General features: G+C 47.3%; 1 protein-coding gene across 2 annotated transcripts in view; it reads left to right on the top strand.

Moving 5' to 3' along the window:
- Eepd1 (endonuclease/exonuclease/phosphatase family domain containing 1) overlaps nt 1–19829 on the top strand; it is a 103641-nt gene extending 83812 nt beyond the window's left edge. For both annotated transcript variants that reach the window (XM_048458700.3, XM_087905755.1), the window contains 5 exons: nt 5118–5228; nt 9233–9367; nt 12154–12292; nt 17720–17914; nt 19142–19829. In XM_048458700.3, the coding sequence (XP_048314657.3) occupies nt 5118–5228; nt 9233–9367; nt 12154–12292; nt 17720–17914; nt 19142–19341 (780 nt within the window). In that variant the 3' untranslated portion in view covers nt 19342–19829. The remainder of the gene's footprint in view (nt 1–5117; nt 5229–9232; nt 9368–12153; nt 12293–17719; nt 17915–19141) is intronic.
- Nucleotides 19830–22132: the final 2303 nt, after the last annotated feature.

The raw sequence follows: 22132 nt of genomic DNA, 5'->3' as shown, positions 1-22132 counted from the left end.
TTAGGGCCCTTAGGTAATTGCAGAGATAAGCACTCATCTGGTCCAGGGCAGACCCAGCACGCAGCAAGCACTGAAGCTGCAGCCACAGTAGTCTTTTATCTTGACATTTCCCAACGTCAGTGCCCCAGGCGTCTTGTAGATTGCCATTAAGATGTTTGACTTGGAGACCTACTGTTGCCAAGGCCTATGGTGGAGTGGTGATCAAGTAATTCCCATCATTTCTTCATTAGTGGTTATATTTATTTTCGGTGACAGTGACAAATATTTTGGATCATGGTTTTAGGCATTTCATTCCATGATCAGTTGACTGTGTAGCCTTGGGGCCTATGCAAGGTGGAGCCTGAGAGTGGAGGAGGAAGCTACTCACCTCTTGGGAGCCAAGAAGTCACAACAAGGAGAAGGGGGCACAGTGCCAGTATCTTTTCAGAAACATGACCCCAGAAACCTAATATCCTTCTGTTACCCCATTTGAAGATTCTACCCCCTCACCATAGAGCCTCCTTCAGGGGACGGGGTGGACCAATGCTTTGACGCATAGGCTTTGGGGTACATTTTCTATCTTCACCATAGCACTGATCATCTTTCTGGTCACTGGCGAGGAGCAAATGTGAAAAATGATTTTCCCCTTCTGGGCTGATGCTAGAGAAACAAGTTCTGTCCCTGGTCATTCCTGACACTCATGCTGGGAGAGAATAGAGGGCGGAACCCTGTTGACTTACTCATAACAAGCACCGCTGCATGCCTGCTGTGGGCCTTGCTGGCTCTCTGATATTCTATTGTGATCTCATGGATCAGCTGCAGAGAGAGCTGCACTCAGACACTTTCAAGGTGTGGGGTTGAAAAGCTAAAGTGGTTTTTGTTTTCAAGAATGAAAGCCTTCCTCCCAGACAGTGAGTAACGGAAGTAGCAGCTGGCAAGCTTGCCTGAGCTTCTCACACTTGAGACTTGCATGGAGAAATTTGTCACAACCTTCAACCTTGGCTGAACCCCAGAGTCAGTCAATTAGGAACAGGGTTTATTAATTAACTATATTAAGGACAAGAGGGGCAAGTGAAGGTATAAGCCTGGAGAGAGACCTGAACGTAGATAGGTAAAGATGGAAGAGCTTCAATTCCATGTAGTTGTGTTCCGAACCTCTACTCGTGTGCCCTGGCTTACCCTACTCTGTCCCCATAATAATACTAAATAGTTTACAAAAAAGCGGGAGCCAGCTAAATTCTGATTTAGGTTGATAATCATTTAGACATAAGCGTTTGAGATATTTATGGTGGTGTATTGATATTAGGGCTGGAAAACAATCAGGGACACTGTTTTTTGTATAACACACACATTTCTCCTGCCTTTCCTGCCATTTTGGCCTTTCTGTCTTGGTGACCCAGTTGTAACTCATGGGGCTATTATTTTTTTCTTTTTGGTTGGTGGGTGAAGCAGAATATTTAAGAATCAGAGGACTTAAACAGTTTTAGGCACAGTCCAGGTTGAGAGTAGTTAACAAGATGCTTCTCAGTCCCACTGATGTATATTCATTATACGTGGCCCCAGGTTACACAAAGAGACTTTCATATGAATATATAATGTCCTTTGTGTATATTCTAGTCCTGTACCCATGCCTTTCCCTTCCTGTTAGCTGCCCTTACTCCCCTAGATAGTTTTGGTTTTACTTTAATATCATATTTGCATACATGATTTTACATGACTGTAAAAATTGGGAGCCAAAAATGAGAAAAAAAAATGTGGCAGGTGTCTTCCTGAAATGAACTTAATTCACTTAATACAATCAGTTCCAGTTGTGTCCACTTTCCTGCAAATCATAGAAAATTGTTCTTTGTAACTACAAAGAACTCCATTCTTCATGGTCAACACACTTTCTGAAGATGGTTTTACGTCCTGTTGACATTGCTGGGATCTAAGGACTCTGTAGAGAGGGCCTGGCCCCAGCCCCTCTAACCTTGATACACCCCAACCCTCCTGTCAGGCAAGGGATGCAGCAGAGAAGACATACTTCCAGACCCTCCCTCTGAGAACGCTTGCCAGCTGTGTCATCGTGGACTGAAAGCCACATGGTCTGGGCACTTTGCTCATGAACAGCTGTGGGCTGTGTGAGCCCCTGCCAGAGTGAGGCCAGGAGGAAGGCAGGCATGCTACAGCTTCCCCAGCTCATCCTGGGAACAGCGCGCCTCAGGGGCCTGCTGAGGGTCACGCTGCTGGTGTGTGGACCTCCCTTTGATTAGCAAGGAACTGAGAGGAGTCCTACTGTGTGGGTTAGCTGTGAACTGTAAGTGCAGTCATCTCTCTTTATAGACAGAGAGTTCTCCTTTCCAGCCTGAGAATAGACGAGCCTCCTACCTCTTGTTTAACTCTGGTCGTGAAAACTGGGAAGTCGGCCGCCTCTCTCCTCAGTTTCTTCAGGTTCTGTTTGTCTTCAGTGGCATAGAAACATGGACGAGGACAGAGCAGGGGATAATGGGCTGTGTGAGCTGAAAGAGGATGGCGAGGGCCAGGCTGCAGATGTTTTAAATTAAGGTGGCTCACAGTGATGGTGCCTCCTTTGGGCTTCTAGAGTTTATCAATGAATAACAGAGTTTTAGATATGAACTCACAGAAATTTATTATCTCCCCGTAGATCGCAACTGCATTTTTAGGAGCGTTTTATTTCCCAGGTGAGATAGTTACCTGTCTCATTACTGTGATATTACCTGATAGAAGCATCTGGAAGAAGGAAGGATTACATTGGGCTCACGGTTTGAGGGTGAACAGTTGCCGTATAGCATAGGTTAGCCTGAAAATCAGTGTCCTCCTGCCCCTGAGTGCTGTGATTACAGGTATGAGCCACCATACCATGCCTGGCCTGAGCTGTACCATGAGTTCCTCATGAATAACGGTCATGTAAGGTTATCCAGTTCTATGTAAGCATCTATTCTGTCGTCCCAGAGGGGTTCCTTCCTCTCCTCCCCAGCTTGTGCTTCACCGTGTTCTTTGCACACATCATGGCAGGGAAGGCATGGCAGCAGCTGGTTGCGTTCTATCTGCTCTTAGGAATCAGAGTGATGAACGTTGGTGCTCAGCTTGTGTTTTCCTATTGAATTTAGTATAGGACCCCAGGCCAGAGAATGATGCCACTTACATTTAGGGTGAATCGTCCCCCATCAATTAATCTCCTCTTGAAGTTCCAGCACATGTGCCCAAGAAGTTTGTCTCTCAGGTGACTTGAAACCCTGTCATGTTTACAATTACCACACCAACAGAGGATGGATTTTCGCCAAGAGGATTTGCCCCATCTCTCCTCCCTACTAGCCAAGAATAGCACTGTCCTCCACTGCTGTGCAGCAGGTGGTGTTGATGGTAAAACCAATGAAAGTTCCTAGTGACAAAACCCCTGGGTAGACACTTCCCAACACACAGCAATGTAGAAATATACCTGTTTGCCAAATGCCCGGTTAAAATGGAGACAGTTACCGAGGTAGGAACTTCCAGGAGAATTCTGTTTGTCTGGCATGGATTTGAAGATTGGTGTCCACTTATATTTTCTACTCACTAGCAAACGGACTTCTGTGCCGGGAAGGGTTTACAAAGGTACACACTCCGTCCTGACAGCGTCCACTGTTGGGGAAACACAGACATTTAGATGAATGTAAAAACAACTCCTAAGCCAACTTCCCGGGTTACCGGCCACCACCTGGTCTATTTTCTCTGTAGCACTTCTTGTGAAGTGATGGACCGAGTCCTTGCTGGTGTCTCCTAAGAACTTCCCAGTCTGCCTCTTGGCCATCAGTTGTGTGACTGTGTGCTGCCCAGAGGGTGTGAAAGGATCTGTCTCCAGCCCCGATGCTCTCTGGGGCTGTCTACAGCCTGCAGCCTCCAGAATCTGTGTGTAGGCCAACTGAGGCAGCCACAACTGTTCTCAAACCTAATTACCCCATTTTCTGGTTACAAGGTGGATCACTGGGTCCCACCCAGGTGGTTCTGATCCAGTAGACCTACTACATGGTCAGAGAATTTCTAGTAATTTCTAGGTCATGGTGATGCTGCTGTTCCTCAGAGCACACAGAAGAACCATAGGGTGGGTCCTCAGTGTGCCCCACTGTCTCTGATGCATGGGTTGAGATGGGTGATGACAGGCTCAGAAGCTATGCAGTGTCTCCATGAGGGAGAGTGGGACCTGAAAGGGGCCCCAATAGTGGGACTGAAAAGCAAGAGAGACCACACCTAGGTGACAGCAGAATTCCTGGGCTTGGGGAGAAATGTGACAAGGAGTGATAAGGAGTAAATGAAGCCCTTAGGCAAGGAATGTGAAGAACACAGGTGAGACGGTGAGACACAGGCCTGGGAGGGGAAGAAGGTCCTTTGAGACAAGAGAAAGTAGATGTTTAAGCCACACCGGAGGATTCTGCATGAATCTAAAAGAGGCTAAAGTTAGCAGTGCGACTTGGCGTGATGCCACTTACGTGTAATCCCAGCACTCAGAGGCAGAGGCAGGAGGGTGATAAGCTTCAGGCCAGCCTTGGCTGTATAGCAAGACATATGTCAAAATGCGGAGTTATCAGCAATAACAGAAAACTCTAGGAGAGATATAGATTTCGGCGTCTTCAAGACTGTGGTTTAAGCTGACACTATGGGACTAGACAGGCCTGATGAAGAGCCTCTCAGAAGAGCTGAAGTATGTGGTACTCAGAAGAAGCCAAGAACTGGGCTGGAGAGAGGGCTCCGTGCATAGGGATCCTTATGCAAGCATGAAGACTTGAGTTCAGATCAGCATCCACACAAAAAAGGTGGCCATGACCGTGTGTGTGCCTGTCAGCCAGCACTGTCCAGGACAGAGGCAGGAGGATTGCTGAGGCTTGCTGGCTGCCAGCCTAGCTTAGGGCCCAGTGAGAGACCTACCTCAAAGGAATAAGACCAGATGCCATCCTTTGGACTCCTCATGAATATGCAAGGATGTGTATACTCTCTCACATCTATGCATACACCACGCACACACAAGGAAAAATGTGAGTCAAGAACACTTTTTGCATGGGGGTCTTTAACTGTTGTGTAGTGATTCAGAATCATCTGTGACTAGTTTCTAAGGATGCCATGTCCAGGGACACAGACACACTGACCTGTCTCTGTCTTTGCAGTTCTGTACAGAGCTAAACCAGCCGATCCTGCCCAACATCCGAAAGTGGAAGGGGTCCCGAGGGTGCTGGCGGTCTGTTATTGCTGAGAAGCCTTCGAATCAGCTCCAGAAGGTACTGTCCTTGCATAACTGCCCTGGGTGTTTTTGTTCTTACACACAATATTTTCCATGGATCAAAGGCAATTTATATTTTCAGCTTTTAATAGCCATGGTTCATTTTCACCTATCTGCCCTAACTTTTAATCCTTTCAAATGCCCTAGGTCTCACTTTTTTAACATTCTTTTTTTGTTTTTATTTGACATATATATATATATTTCTCTGCTCTCCTCCCTTTCTCCCCCTCCCCTTCTACCCTCTTCCTTGATCCCCATGCTCCCAATTTACTCAAGAGATCTTGTCTTTTTCTACTTCCCATGTAGATTAGATCCATGTATGTCTCTCTTAGGGTTCTCATTGTTGTCTCAGTTCTCTGGGATTGTGAGTTGTAAGTTGATTTTTCTTTGCTTTATGTATAAAAGCCACTTATGAGTGAGTACATATTATATTTATATTTCTGGGTCTGGGTTACCTTGTCAATATGATGTTTTCTAGATCCATCCATTTGCCCACAAAGAAGAACCACATCTTCTTTATCCATTCTTCAGTCAAGGGGCATTTAGGTTGTTTCCAGGTTCTGGCTATGACAAATAATCCTGCTGTGAACATAGTTGAGCACATGTTCTTATGGTATGATTGAACATCCTTTGGGTATATGCCCAAGAATGGTATTCCTGAGTCTTGAGGTAGGTTGTTTCCTAATATTTTGAGAAATTGCCATACTGCTTTCCTTTATATTTTGATCAGGAATGCATTGCTGCCCAGATAGAAATGGGAGTTTAGCATCTTGGGAAGAGAAATCTTGGTTGGGGCCACAGCATACCTGCATTTGTCTGTATGTTTGTCCATTGTCCTTGTAATCTCTGGGTCACAGCTTTCTCTGTCCCCTACTAAGTCTGCAGAAGCTCATTATTAACTGGCTGAGAATTCATGTAATTCGCACATGGAACATTGCTTTCTGTGGTGAAACTTAGGCCCTGGGAGACGCTTTGTTGAGATTTCCTTCTCTATCACCCCTGAAGATGTAGGTGAATCTGCCTGTGTGTGTTTTCATTCTCACATGTGTACGTGACAGACTTACCCACCTTGGAATGTTTATGGTATCAGGCTCTTGGGTTTTAGGTGTTTGGGGGGAGTGAGGGTAGAGGTGGTCATCTAGTGTCTTCCTCCATTGCTCTCTGTCTTTTATTTTCTTGAGACAGGATCTCTCAGTGAACTATAAGCTCACAGATTCAGACTGGGTAGTCAGTGAGCTTCAGGGAATCCACTGTCTCTGCCTTCTCCCCCAACACTGGGGTTGTAGGCACAGGCCACTGCGTCCAGCTTTTTAGGTGGGTTCTGGGCTCTGAACTCAGGTCCCTGTGCTTGGGTAACAGGAACTTTATTGACTGAGCCATTTCCCTAACCTAGGTTCTTATATTTTTAAGAATATTTCTTAAAATTACTTGAGTTGAAAAATATTTTTATGATTTTTTGCACAAATGCCGATGTTTTTAAGGTTCTGATATACCTCTTCAGCTACAACATTATAAATTGTATTTACGTGATGGATACTTGTAATTGGAGCTCTTAAATTATCAATGTAGACTGAATTAAAGTTATCTGTCCACTTATTTGTATTGACTGTAAGCCCCTCCTCTTTTCAGTGACTACTGAAAACTGTGTGTCGCTGCTTTCCCTGGGTTTGCTGTTTAGGAGGGGGAACATCCTCACAGTGGACAGTGAGTTCACAGTGGGCTGAAAGGAACTCATGCAGGATGCATTTGGTTTTCAGAACATAGCCCAGGGCCCTTCTTTCAGTCCACACAAAAAGCAATGCCACATTGCTTTATTTTTTTTTTATTTAAGAATTTCACATGGATATCAGTGTGTAAAAGATCATATGACTCTTAGAGTCCATTCATCTTTATTCACTCATTCAGCAAACCGTTCAAGAGAGGTTATTTGTGTATGTGTGAGAAAAGCAGACCAGCAGACCAGCCCTATCTGCTACCTCTCTTTAAGAACCGCTGGATACTACAGCCTCTTTCACCAAGTTACAGCCATTTAGTGGAACAAGTCAGCTCACGTTACTTTAGGTGGGAGCCAAGGCCATTAGGAGGGCTCTTGGCCTTAGTTATGCCATCTGTAGCCCCTGCCTTCGCTCGCAGGAGAGTCCCAGTATAGGAGGAGATAGTGAGTGCTGGGGATGCTCCAGTACCGGAGCACAGACCAGGGCTGCAGCCATGTCTAGTCCTGGCCACCACTTATCATGGAGTATTTTGAGTTCACTGGGTCTGAGTCACCCAGATTAGTGGCATGTGCAGTTTCTTTAATTTTGAAGATGCATAGATCCAAGAATTAATTTTCAACGCAATGTGAGTCAAGCATCATATATCCATGGCCATCTACAGTTTATATGCTGACCAGCTGTTGTGTCTCTGAGGCCTGGAGTCATATCCAGGTACCAACTAGAGGGCCAGTTTCCAATGAGAAAGCAGAGAAATGGGGGAAGAAATGATTTTCCCCAAAGCAGGCCCCTGTGATTGGAAGTGGCAATCTATCCTGAGTCCAGTGAGCTATCTCGGGCATACGCGCTTTTCTATGGCTATGTCCATCCTGGCATACATAATATGACCTAAGTCATATTTGGGACCTGTGCCTGGGAGAGGGTCAGAAGGAAGATGTGTGGATGAGAAAGGTCCAGAGTAGCTGGGCATGTGTTAATCAGGCCTGAGGGGGTGCATTGGAAAGGAGTCGTCTCAGGACACCCCCTCCTCCCATGCCCTGGAGGATTGTGGGGCTGGGGTGGTTTTCAGGCAGATGGCATGAGTGATGCCCGAGGAAGCTTGCTCTGGATCTTCTCCTCGGAGAACAGTAAACACAACAACAGCCTCAACTCCAGAGCCCACACAGTGGCTTCATTCTCTCTGTCTTCATGAGTCTTAGACACTCTGAGGGTCTTGCCTGGGTCCCACGGTTCCTGGGCACAGCTGGACTGAGACCAAGGTGTGACCATGCTTAAACTAGTTCCTGCTTTAGTGGTGGGCAAGGGGATCTTGCCCAGCATAAAAGACTCACATTCGTGTTCCCCCTACTTCTGTCCTGAATATGCCTGTTCAAGGGTACCTGCCAGATGTCTGTCCGGGATCTGAGTTGAAGTTGTCTGTGTGACAGCAGCTGTTTGGAGGTGGCCAGGGTTACTTCAACAAAGAGGATCAGTGACACATGCTGCTGGCCTGGTGGCCTGCTGACCTGTCCCTGGTATCAGGCACTTAGGAATGCCCTGGTGGCCAGCAGTGGCTCAGCTGGAGTAAACAGACTGAAGCTTTTCTTGTTCTGCAAGCTCCCAGAGACAGGGGAAGAAGTAGGTAATATGGAAGCTACTTCTATGATTCCTAGAGCCAGAATGTGGCCCAGAACTGTGCCCACTGCACCCTAGGTTTGTCTGCACCTCTTCATCAGGGCCTCCGAACCAGACTTCAGACCTGTGTGCATCCCTGCCCATTTATGTGCAGAGGGCCCCTGTTAAGTTTCAAGTCACTAGAACTATTAGGCCTGACTTCCATTAGTCCTGCAAATACCAGGTGAGAAATGGCTGGGTGCTGGGCACCATTTCTATAAGCAGTGACTTATCAACAAGCAATACCTGCTTCTCAGGGTCTTATCTTTGAACCCTCACATTGGCACTTATGCTGCGGGGCTTTAGGAAAGTTACTCAATCTCTCTGAGCAGCACTGGCCTCATCTGTCAGATGGAGATGTGAGCTGTTGCCTTGTGGCATATGAGGGTTTAAAAGTGATTCTGGGCCTGTTCTATGCTCCCCTGACCTCCTGTTATAGAGGGAGGAGACAGGCAGCCTTGGCCATGAAGAAAACACTCATGGGCATGGGGGCTGGGTGCCTTGTGGTAACACCCTGTGTGAGTGACCTTGAAGCAGAGCCTGCTGCTGTGTGTGTTTGGTCTCTGCTCTTCTCTCTGTTGTGTGGCTCTTGAATTATGAACTCTGTACCAAGACCCTGTTTCCATCTACACTTCAGGGCCCCTGCTACTCTGGATTCCTGTGGGACACAGCAGCCAGTGTGGAACTGAGGGACATCCCCGGGCAGGAGAACTCACCCAGCAACGGTCATGGGAAGGCTGAGGGTCCGAGCCCATTCCTCGCGAGATTCAAGGTACTTGGTTCTGTCATTTCAGAAATCCAGTCCCTTCCAGAGGGGAAGTCTTTGTGACACCGGGACCCAGAGAAGCCACATCTTCTCACTTGATTTGTTTTCTCTTAGAGACGGATCAGTGCCCATTCTGGAGGCTCCCCCAATAGGGAACCTTCTACAGGACAGGAGTGAAGGGATTTTTGAGGAAGACAGTCACGTGGGAGGAATGATACACTTTTGTTGTCTCAGCAGAAGGATGGCTTGAGTCCAGGAGTTCAAGACCATCCTAGGCAGTGTAACAAAACTCCTCACAAACAGGTAGATAGATTGATAGACAGACAGCAGACAGACAGACAGACAGACAGACGGAAAGGAGGAAAAGTGGAAAACTAATTCATATGGTTGTTCCCAAACACGATGTACAGCAGAATCACCTTTCTTAAGATCAGGCATTCCTAAACTTTGCCCTTCTGGGATGGAGCCCAGGCCATTTTCAGAAGTGTGGGCAGCGGTCCTACCTGCCTGGTAGTAGTTAGTGTGTGCAGTGGTGCTACCTGCCTGGTACTAGTTAGTGTGGGCAGCGGTCCTACCTGCCTGGTACTAGTTAGTGTGTGCAGTGGTGCTACCTGCCTGGTACTAGTTAGTGTGGGCAGCGGTCCTACCTGCCTGGTACTAGTTAGTGCGTGCAGTGGTGATGTTCTAAGGAGCCCCACCTTTTCAGCTGCCCCTCAGGTCTCATTGTTTAGATGACAGAAAGAAGGGGCCCATTGAGAGCTTAGAAGGAGTTCTGGGCTTACGGACTTCTGTCACTGGCTTCTCCATCTACATCCTTGCTCGTGAAGGAGCCATTTCACCCGTGTCTGGGAACAGCGAGGCAGGTGGATCTGAGTACCATCCTGCTGTGGCCTGCATGCCTCTGGGGAGAGTTCTGAATAGCAACATGCTTTGATGCTGGACAACACACGGGAGAGGAAGCCAGAGGTCACTACAGAGGCAATGAACCTCATCACTGCTTAACTGTGAATTCCAAGACAGACAGCTTGATCCTTTGCAAGAGCCCAGGAAGCCCATTCTCTGCTAGGCACTGAGAGTCTTTCTTTCCCTTGTTCCCCAGCAACTCTGGAGCTTACCCTAAGCTCAGCACCATTTAGCTCTAGCAGGGTGGGCCTTGGGGACAGCCTGTGGCATGGGATGTATAAGCCCAGGTGTCATCTCTCACATTTGTAGCTGCAGCGGTTAAGGGATTGGTGTATGTTCACATGCAGATGTGTCTGTTGTGGTACTCAAGGGCTCTTTCCATCCCTCTTCCTGCTGTATCGATGAGGTTCTGTCTGCACACATGGCACCTGTGGTTCTGATACATGAGTTGGCCAGGACTGTCTTTAATCCTAACACTAACTTAAGTGAATTGTTCTGACCCTGGTTTACTGAATCAGCAACTACAACCAGCTCATGAAGCTCAAAGGCAAGCTGGTATATTTTTTGGTACTATTATTATTTTTTGAGAAAGACTCTTACTGTGTGGCCTATGTAGTGACCTCCTAGTCCTACCCCCTCAGCTTCCCAAGTGCTGGTATACAGAGTGAGCTACCATGCCTAGCACCTCGCAAAAATAACTTGTAAAATCCTGCTTTTAGGTTAACATGAAAAGGCAAACTATTTTTATTTTTTAATTAATTGATTTATTTTTAACTTTATTTCAAGTACATTGGGCTTTTGCCTGTATGTGTGTTGGTGTAAAGGTGTCCAATCTCCTGGAACTGGAGTTCCAGACAATTGTGAGCTGCCATGTGGGTGCTAGGAATTGAACTCGGGTCCTCTGGAAGAACAGCCAGTACTAACCCCTGAGCCATTTCTCCAGCCCCAGCAAAGTATTTTTAAAAGGCTAATAAAAAATATACTAACTGTGACATCAGGAGTGACGACTTCAAGTCATGTGAAGCAGTCACCCAGCTCAGCCCTTGACTTCTTGTTCTTCAAATCTTGAATCAAGGCGAGACCAATGGTGCGGGACACCGAGAGCTTATCATTCCAGGCCAAGTCTTAAGGGGTTTCTCTTACAGCGGCAATAGCGGTTGTAGAGCTGGCAGTCTGGGTGTGATGATGGTGAGCTGGGGGTGCATCTACAAGACAAGACCGGCCCTCTGCACTTCTTGGGGCCCCTACACTCATTCTTTCTCAGAAGTGTTTAGTGTCTGTTGCCATGACAATTGCAATGACAGAATTGCTAAACCCAGAGCAGCTGAGCAATGTTGCGATCACCAGAAGATAAACTGCCCTTATATGTACACACTTGAAGACCGCAAGGGCCACCTTGGGGCCCAGTCTCTGGGTTTATCTTCTGCCCAGTATTGGTGAACTTTGGTTTTCACAGAGGAAGTCAGGTTAAAGTGGATGTTAGTACAGTTGGTTCCAAAGGAACTAAGAGGACTGGGTGGGGGAACTTCAGGCTAGTCTTGTGGATAACAGCCTTGGATCTGTAATGTCTAGATGCTAGAGACACCTCCCTCTTGCATACGATTGCTCAAAAGGTCTACAAAAAATCAGAACACTTGCAGATATGCAAAGGTTTTTAGATCTGAAGGAATAGAGGTAGGAGACTGGAAGGGTGTTAGTGGTGGGCTTTAGAGTACAGGCACTTAAAATAAAATACCTCGGGTTGCCTCCTATGTGTGTGAGCATGTGAGCTAGCTTTGCTTCTGTTTATCATTGTCAACTGTGTGTGTGGAGCTATTTGTGAATCAGGTGTAAAAGATAAAAGAAACATGAGTAAGCTTTTTCCTTTTGCTTCATTTCCTGCTATCTAGGTGGGAAACAACGACCTGACCCTGGTTAACCTTCAGCTGACAGCCCTGGCCCTCCCAGGAGCTGAGAATTCAAGCAAGAATCACGGTGATGGCCACCGCTTGTTGAACTTTGCACTAACTCTACAGGAAACTCTGAAAGGTAGGAATTCTCTTCCTCTGTGACTGGGCCACACTTCAGGGCAGGCAGTGGTGCCTCTTTCCAGACATCTCTCTGACCTCTTAGCCTAGACACTTACCAGCAGTCATGGACTCAGGGGCAACCACACTCCCTGCTCTCATGGATCCTGACTGACCTTTCTACCTAAGCCACCGTTGTGTTGAGGCCTCTCCAGCGGGTGTCAGATTGTCAGCACTGTGGTCTCTCAGCCTCTTGGATAGAGAACTGGAGGAGCACATGTAAGTGGTGATTTTCCTCCCCTGTGACAGCACATTCTGGGCCACTCCTGTGGTGTCACCGCCTGCAGATCTGCACACGCTCTTGTGAAAGAGGAGCAGGAGGCGGGAAGGTGAAAGAATCGCCTCTGGAGACCTTGAGATCCCTCCCGTGTTCTTGAGTCTTGACTGCTCTCCTAGATTCCGAGACTTCTTGTCATCAACTTGTCCCATCACAGTGGGAGATTCAGTAAATAGTTAGCTACAGAAATGTTTCTGTCCAGTTATAACTTGCACTTTAAAAAAGACATAAAACTTGTCATTATGGTGATTGGTAAGTGTGCAGTTCAGTGGCATTCAGTGCTTTCGCCATTGTGCATCTGTCACTACCTCTCATCTCCAGAACACGGTCATTTTCCTTCAGAAACTGCACCCACTGAATCCTGATCATACTATCTTTCCGTATGTTCCATATCTTTCCATATGTTCCATATGAAACAACATGTTTCATATAAGGACATGATATTTTTTCCCTTTGTCTGGTTTTTCTCTCTTAGCTTATATTTTCCAGATTAATGTGTTGTATTGTGTTGTAGGCGTTCCATCCTTTTGTGGATAAATACTATTCTATTGGCCACATGTGCCACGTTTTATTGTTTATGCACACATCTGTTGGTAGACTCTTCGTTGCTTCTGCTTTGGGGCACTATGAATATGAAGGTACAGGTGTTGTTTTAAGTCTGGACCTGCTCTGATTGTATTCTACTTAGATGATGACTCTTCGGGCTGAGAAACAGTTGAGCGAACAGTTGAACCACAGTTCAAACTGAGACACCCCATACAACAAGTAGTTGTGTGGGAAACTCTTCACTCACAGCCAGTCTCTCACCTATTCCAAGGATGGCTCGAGACTGTGCAGATCAGCAGACATTTCTATTCGTCTCTCTCTCAGAGATGCAGGAAAGAAAGATACTGGTTCATAATTTTTCCCGCCCGATGGCCTTAAGCAGACACCGTTTGCCCCCTGGCTCCAGAGAAAACTCAGGACTTTGTCAGAAAGTTTCAGGCAGGTTCCACCTTGCCAAGGGACTATTGATTGACCCACAGCATGACTCAGCTTTGACACAGCCAGGTAGGGACAGTGACTCATACCCCCCATGTCCTTGCTTGTAACTAACGTCCAGTTAAATGTTAACTGGTGACCCAGCAGATTCAGGAAGTGCTCCAGCCTGCAGCAAAAGAAAATCGATGAGCTCGGGATTCTGTTCAAAGCAAGATAAAGCCTTTCCACAGAAAGAAAGAGCAGCTGCTTTGCAAACTCCAGGCCTTTCTGCCTTTGTCTAGAATGTGAATCCCAATTGGCACCAGGGGTCCCATGCTTGCCCTTTCACAGAACTAGCTTTGGAGCTAACAGGGCTTGAGGACAGGGTCTCCTAGAGTGCCTACTCATGGCCTTGAGTAGGACAGGACGGCCCTCAGGTAGGAGTGCCCCTCAGTGGAGACCCGTTCCACTCATTGTTACTGGCCCTTTCTAAATCAGGAACTCAGGGAATGGTGACTAGGGAGCCCACCCGGGCATGTGACTATGAGGAGAATTTGGGCTTCTGTGGCTGCGCACTCTCAGGGGCAAAGCTGCTGCCTTGTCACCTCTGACACACATTTAGCAGGAAGAACAAGTCGTGAGAAATATGGATGCGCCCATTCAAAAGGAGCCTTTGTTTTCATGTGCCAAACTACACAGAGCTGGCTGCCTGGCCCCTGACACCAGCCTCCCTCCTGCTCGCTGAGTTGCATTTTCCCACCAATCCTCAGGTCTGCACCCCACTGAAAGCCTTCTTCATTTATATGGAATTGTGTGCCTCAGCCTCCCAGAACGCTGGGTCCATGTGGTAGCTTTTGCCTTTATTCAGAGGTCTTCCTCCTACCACACTCGTTGGTTCAGCACAGGTTTGTTGTCTCATGTGCAGCAGGCCCTGGTCTGAGTTCTTCATGTGTTAGGATGAATAGCAGCCCTGGACCTCTTCCTCCCTCCTCTTTGTGAAAAACTCTAGTTTTCTCCATGACTTTGGGCAAATTATTCAGTTTTCAGAGTCTGAGCTTTCTACCTGCAAAGAGGAGAAGGTGGCCTCACCTGGCTCCTGGGAACTGTGGCCCTTAAATGACTAGCTGTCCCAAAAGTGGACCTCGTCACCAAGGGCTCGTTGACCCTGGTCATGTATGGATTGTAATCAGCAATACTCTCAAGTTGGTTTTACTGTTAAGAACTGGCATTGATTTCCCCAAAGAGCCCGGGCTCACCCAGATTTGTACTGTGAATGTGAGCTACATGTGAGGAAGGGGAGTAGCAGGAGAGACTCCTATGGAGTCCTGCTGGAGGAGGGCATCATTTGCAGCGCACAGGTGCCCCCTGCTGGCCTTTTGTGTCATTTCACTTTAGATGTCTTTCCCTTCAGCTGTTATTAATACTGCATACTCATACGGAAGAAAAGGAATTTGCTGAATTCCTTTTTGAATTCAAATTCAAATTTTGAATACCAAGGAAGGGCTTGGGTATGCTATTTTGTTTCTGAACTGCTTTCTCTAAAGTGTCTGTCACATAGCGCATCAGAAACCTCATTACCTAGAGCCTGTGACCCCCCCTACAGTGAACTCCCCACAAGGGTCAGCCCTGACCCTGGGAATCTGGCAGAGCCTGGCTAGTGGCCATTGTTCTTTCTGAATTCCTATGAACATTACGTGGGAAATACTTCATAATCATTCCATTTCCCGCAGGCTGCGAGAGAAATGTCTAAAATACTTCAAAGAAACAGCCTTTCCACTCGGCCCCTGCCCTCTCTCTGTAGCCCTCCCTTATACACAAGGAAGTCATTTCTGTGGCTTCTTCTCTGTGAAACTCTTGTTAGTGTGACTCAGGGGAGCAGGAAGGAGGCTCGTGCTGCTTGGGAGATCCTATGCCAGGCATTCATGGGAACTCAGGTCTTCCACGTCCAACAGCAACCATCAGGAAATGCTGATGAGGTGGCAATGCCCAGAGTCACCCAGCTGCTTTCTTCTAGGACAGGGACAGGAAGCAGGGTTCACTGAAATGCTACTCTGTCGAGTTGATGTGCATAGCCGCTCTGCTAGCCAGTGTGGGAAGCTGAGACAGGGCAACTCATATCCAAGGCCTGCCTGGATTACAGGGTGATCAAGGCCATCTTGGGCAACTTTGTTAGTACTTTGTCTCAAAGTACTAAGCAAAGAGAGGACTAGGTAGAGTCCTTGCCTGCAGGGTACTTCAGTCAGTCTCCTGTATGTGAAACAGAAAGAAAGAGGAAGTGAAACTGTGGTCCATGCTTATCATCCCAGCTGTGGATAATCATGAGTTCCAGTCCATGCTGAACTACACAGCAAGACCCTGCCGAGAGAGAGAGAGAGAGAGAGAGAGAGAGAGAGAGAGAGAGAGAGAGAGAGAGAGAGAATTAAAACCAGAGATATAGGCGAACATTGGCTTGACATCATCGTCACTGTAGCGGGGTTTGAAATGCATCTCTCTGTGACTGAGGGTCTCTGTTCTTTAATGTATGCAGTGTCTGTAATCAGCTAGCGAGTCATTAGTACCAGAGGGGAGAAGAGTCTGCGCAGCACCAGCTCTTAGTTCCGAACACACCTTCAGGTCAGGGAGGTGGGGTTCCTTGGAGAAGTGGCTGACTGTGGGGCTGGGCTAGAAAAGATACAGATGCTGCCGCAGCATTTTGGCGGGTCACAAAGAACGAACGCACTTGGACCAAAAACAACATGGGGAGAAAAACTGAAAGCTCCTTGCTGGAAAAAAAAAAAAAAAAACAAATGGAGTAACAAAGTAAATAAGCACAGTGCTGAATTATCACTCAGGGTTTAAAATAAATAATCAGGCGTTCATGCTCCTGTAAACAAATGCTTGGATGAATTAGTAAATTCTTGTGCAGATTTCTAAATAATTTGTGTATGTACGCCATCCTTGAGAGCATGGAACACATCTTATTTTTTCTGTGCAAACCGACCAAATGGTTTGAGTGGTGCTGCTTGCTGCTGATGGGAGTGCAGAGAGACGTTCTGCACATTGTGGGGTTGACGTGGGACCAGCCTCTGGCAGTGAGGCCGGCAGCATCTGGAATATGAACAATGACCACACTTTTAACTGGTCCTCTGTACTAAGAACAGAAAGCAGGAACACAGATGCTTGAGTGAATTTCTCACTTCAGCGTTACTTGCAGCAGTAAATTTTTTGGGAAATCTAAGAAATGTCCTAGAACAGGAGGATAGTCAACTGTGTGCGTCGCTTTGGACAGTGAATGCCCTGAGTTGCTCACTGAGTGGGGGGAAGACACCCAGCCTTTGCCCTGTTTTTCATTGTTCTGACCTGATGCCCAGGTAGAGAAAACAGCCTGCCAATCAGAGAGTAGCAGCCACCTGCCTCTCTTGCGTGGAGGTCAGAATACAACTTACACTATGTGACGTATGGACATTAAACTCAGGTCACGAGACTTGGCAGCAGGCAGCTTTAGCTGCTGAGCTAGTCCACATCTGGCTTCTTAAACCTTCCTGCTGGAAGCATCCAGCTACTCCAGGATTTACCATACACCCCCAGAAACCAGACTGCTTCATTACTCCCAGCTCCCAAATACATTCCTCCCATCCTTATTGTCCAGACAGCTTCTATGCATCCTCTAAGACCAGGGCCAGCTGTCACCTGCCAGAAGCCACCTGGATACCCTCCTTGTGTGACATGCCCTTGGTACCTGTTTCTGGTTTTGGACCTACACTCTGCTCCTGGTGGTCTCCTCCTCTGTCTCTCTATTAGACTCTGAGGTCCTAGAGGGCAGGTATTATGTTTCCTTCATCCCTGACTCCCACACAGGCAGGCTCTGGGGAAAAGCTCAGTCAAGGTTTGCTGAACTTTTGTTAGATACCTAAGCAAGGCCTTTTCCCCGTTTCCCGCTGTAAGTGTAGGGCCTGGAGACTCAGTGGGGTGTTCCCCTCATTTTCAAATTATCCTGTGCTTAAACTCAGTGGGTACACAAAAATTACCAGTAGAACAAGAACCAGATCTGTGACCCCAACCCTGAGTGGCCAAGGCAGGGAATCCCTGTCCCCTCAAGTGGCCAGGGCCACTGTTAGATTTTTTGCTTCCTACCTGCTATTTACCTGTTGATTTTCTTTCTTTCATTCCCAGGAGAAAAGGATGTTGTTATTTTAGGGGATTTTGGCCAAGGGCCAGATAGCAGTGACTATGATATCCTAAGGAGAGAAAAATTCCACCACCTGGTCCCGGCTCACACCTTCACCAACATCAGCACCAGGAATCCCCAAGGCTCCAAGTCAGTGGACAACATCTGGATCAGCAAAAGCTTAAAGAAAGTGTTCACAGGTAGGAGAAGTGTCCCCCATTCTGCCACCCCATGCTGTCTCTGTTCACTAGTGGGCTGTGGACCTATAAGCATCTGAGGTGACCAATACTGTCTTCCATCTTCCCCAGATACTTACAGGGTTATGATAAAAGAAAGACTGTCATTGCTTGGTCAGGGGCACATCCAAGAGGGAAGGGCAAGTGACAAACAATAAGTAATTTAAAGGTAACCATTAGTTCATGTAAGCCTTTTAGAGGCAAACCCAGCCATGGTCACATCTGAAGGCCATCGGCTTTGGAGGCCAGGGCCTACTCGGTTCCCTGGAGAACACTTGTAGGAGGTGCTCCTATCAGGAATAGTGAATCTGAACCATCCTTTCCTCTGCCCCCACCCCCACCTCAAGGTGTAAAGGCTGAGGTGTAGGGACAAGTTCCCCCACTACAGCTGTCAGATATGGTACCCAGGCCCTTCAGATCTTACATTAACCCTGGTGTCACATATCACAGAGGACTGCAACACTGCCTTGTAATTGTTTTGTAATCATTTGTTGTTTACGCATATGATACTAGCTCATGTCTTTCTGTCTTTACTTCAAAGGTATCATTACTTTCTCAGTAACCACTTCCTTTCTCTAGGAAGAAGCTATCCCGCTTAAAAGTGATTGTTTGCTTTGTGAAGCAAATCTTCAGTTGGCTCTGTCAAATACTCATTCATCGTTAGCAGTGGAGTGCTTACTTAGTTTTAGGAGGCCCTAGGTTTAATCCCTAGCACTGAAAAAAATTAATTAAAAATACTAATTCAACTCAGTTTATATTAAAAAAAGAGGGAACAATATTGGGAGGGAGATGTATTGGGGGGGTCAGTGGGGTTAGGGAGACTGGGGTAGATATGAATAAGACATATTGTATATATGCATAGAAATGTTATGAATAAGCTAAAATATTAACAAAAAAAGAGTGATTAAAAAAATCACTTAGTTTTGTTGCCCGTATTAGTGTCAGGTGTGAACAAGGAGTCGGTCCTCCTGCACCCTGTTTGACTGGCCAGGGGTCTGGTCTCCAAGTGCCTTCAATGTCTGTGCAGGAAAACTGCCATCTTCTATGCTTCGTGAAGAGTAAGATAAACTTGGCCCTGGGCTTTCGTTTGTGCCGGCCAGCTTACCAAGGAAGGCTACCAGGGCACCTCGACTTAGAGAGGAGCAGTGCTGATCAGCCCTTGTCCTAATTCGTGGTCTCTTCTCTCTCCAGGTCACTGGGCTGTGGTGAGAGAGGGTCTCACAAACCCGTGGATTCCAGATAACTGGTCCTGGGGTGGTGTGGCTTCTGAGCACTGTCCTGTCCTCGCTGAGCTGTATATGGAGAAGGACTGGAGCAAGAAGGAAGTCCCCAGGAATGGCAGTGGAGTCACCTTAGAGCGAAGTGAGGCCAACATCAAGCACGAGCGATGATGACATCACCGCTTTCACCCTCTGACTCAGGAGGGCAAAGGAAGGAGCTGGCTCTACTGGGTGAAAGATCTGGGGTTGCGAGTCATCATTCTGAGGACCTTAGCCTGGTCCCTGGGCCGCTGCCTACTTTGTGAACACTTTAGAACCTCTCCTGAGGGGAGCCTGTCAGGGGCTGGCTATGCCAGGCACCATGGCGAAGCTGGCTGGAACGGCAACGTCTTGGGGCTGGGCAGCTGAGTTCCGGCTAGGGTGGCACTGCCGGCTGCATTGCATGGCGGCATGAGAAAAGCAAAGGAGGTGGAGTGGAGACGGGGCGATGGCTCAGGCTGACAAGCAATGCCACAGCTCTCATTTCTGCCTCGCCGGGATGCCGTGTTCTGCCAACCAGGTCCAGGAAGCTTTTAACTGTGATGACAGCACTTCTCAAAGATTTTTAGTTTTGTTTTGAAAAAAATAATAATAAACATTATTCTGACTGGCTGCAGTAAGGGTATGGGCTAGGTTGCCTTGCTCTGTCGCCTTAATCTCATCCTCCCTGTGGGCCATGGCCACCCACTCACAAATGACTTTTTCTACCCTGTCCCTTTATGTCCCTACCTGAGACCCTACCTTTCACATGCCAATCATCCTCATAATCTCCTCCCTTCCAGCTTCTCCATCATCTATACTTCATCAGATTCCCTGGGAGGACCACTTAGCTTTAGTGCGGAACATGAATCCTATCAGGAACACCCATTTCCTCCCACTTTCCACCATGTTCTTAGTCAGAGCTTTTCCTCTGCTGATTCTGACCCAGCCCTTTGTATCGGCAGATTCTGCACTACAGAGCCAACCAACCACAGAGGAAAACATATCTTTATATTGTGTCTGTGCTGAACAAATACAGTCTCTTGTCATCATTCCCTAAACGATACAGCGTAACCGATTTATAGGATTTGCATTGTCTTGGATGTCTTCATGTTGTTTGGATGGTTTACCGTGTGAGAAGATGTGGGAAGACAATATGCAAATACTGTACCATTCTGTGTAAGGGACTTGAATATCTTGGGATTTTGTGCTTGAGAAAGAAGAGTCTGGGAACCAGTTCCCTATGGATGTAAGGAATGATGGCCGATTGAGGGTGTGCAGGAGGCTAAACCAGAGCACATCGTCAGGGGAGGGGCCTCTGTGGGAGGGGTTGAAGGGCAAGCAAGAATAAGTGAACTTCTCTGAGGCCCTTTTATGAAGTATTTATCTAATTATTCTTTATCAATAAAAACCGGGTTTTTATTGGGGTAAAAATCTGAATGATCAGAGGTGGCAGAAAAGCAACCAATGACCTTCTCTCTCTCTTGTTCCTTGATTCAAAAAGGCCAAGGCTCTCTCTAAGTCCTGCCCTACCACTTCCTGTGTCTCTCTTTCCTCAGTCCTGCAATGACTGATCTTGGCCAGCCAGTATCTTGTTTCCCTCTCTGATGCAGAGCAAACTTTATTGTCATTCTCGAGAACATCAGAATGCGGTCAGAATATCCCACAGCACTCTTCTTTTAGCTTGAGCCAGGATTGGTTTGCTTTAGGCACATTGTACGACAGTTACAGTGACTCCAGGGTTATATTGCCCACTTCACACTCCTGACAGTCACTCAACCAGTAAGTAAATAAATGGATTCAAACCGAAGATTCTCTGGATCTAAAACCCGCTCACAATGTCAACTCCACACTTAACATGCATGTAAAGTAATAAAAATGAAACATAAATCTTGGTTTTACATTCTCTAGGTCATTCCCTTCTTCTGTGGACTAAGGGTATATTATCTTTTCTACACCATGTGCAGCATGACCCAAGACAGAGAACCTGTCCCTGTCACCGAGCAGTTGTGTCTTCAACCCTGTCTTGTCAGCTTTTTCTGGAGAGCTATGAACAATGCATGCTCACCACCAACAGACCCAAGTCTAGCTTGGTGAACAAGGGACTTGAATTTACTTACAGAAACCTGGGGAAGCAGCTACACCACTGAAGAAAAGCCTCCTTTCCAGCCATCGTTAGCCTTTATCTTTGAGAGGAGGGGTGGAGCCCCCCTTGAGGTTTTATGTGTCGCCTCTGAGCAAGTCCCTTGTGCGCTGCCTTGTGTAGCTTAGGAACCCTCGATAGGGAGTGCTAGTGTGTCCTGGTACCAGAATGCAGGCCAAAGTCTCAGTCCTAAAACATCCCAACAGACCAGGCTCAGGTACACATCCCAGAAAAACAGCCCAAGGCCCACAGTACTGAAAGCAGGTAAGAAGCGTGAGACAGTGGGAAGAACGGAGTAAAGACCTGAAACCTGGTTCTCGAGCACCCGCTGTGATCTCAACGCTCTGGAGGAAAGCAAGGAGGGTGATGACCACCCTTCCCCTGCAGTGGTCTCGATTGTCTTAGTCTGGCCGTGGTGGTTTCCTTGGGCCCTCTCTCCGGGTCCCCATTCAGGGCTTTGTGCAGCGTTGCTCACTCTGTGGCCTAGCAGGGGTGGGAGCAAGGTAGTTGGTTCTTTGTCTTAAGGTGTTTGTCTGCCAGGACTTTAGTTCTTGTGAGGCAAAGTAACCAGGGGGAAAAACCCCTGGAGGAGGAGGTGCACTTGGTGTGAGGGAGAGGTGGATGCTCCAGAGCTCGGAAGGAAGGAGCTGAAGCAAGATGGGACTGCCATAGACTCCGTCAGATCCCCATCAAGCCTTCCCATTTCAGCAGGAGGGGGCTGGAGGCAGAGCACTCTCCATTTCTGCCAAATGCGAATCATTCTTAGACCATCTAGACCATCCTAAAGTCAACCCCCGTAAG

The sequence above is a fragment of the Myodes glareolus genome, chromosome 4 (assembly GCF_982192425.1).
Source record: "Myodes glareolus chromosome 4, mMyoGla1.1, whole genome shotgun sequence".
Classification (NCBI taxonomy): Eukaryota; Metazoa; Chordata; class Mammalia; order Rodentia; family Cricetidae; genus Myodes; species Myodes glareolus.
This window is presented reverse-complemented; position numbering and strand designations above follow the sequence as displayed.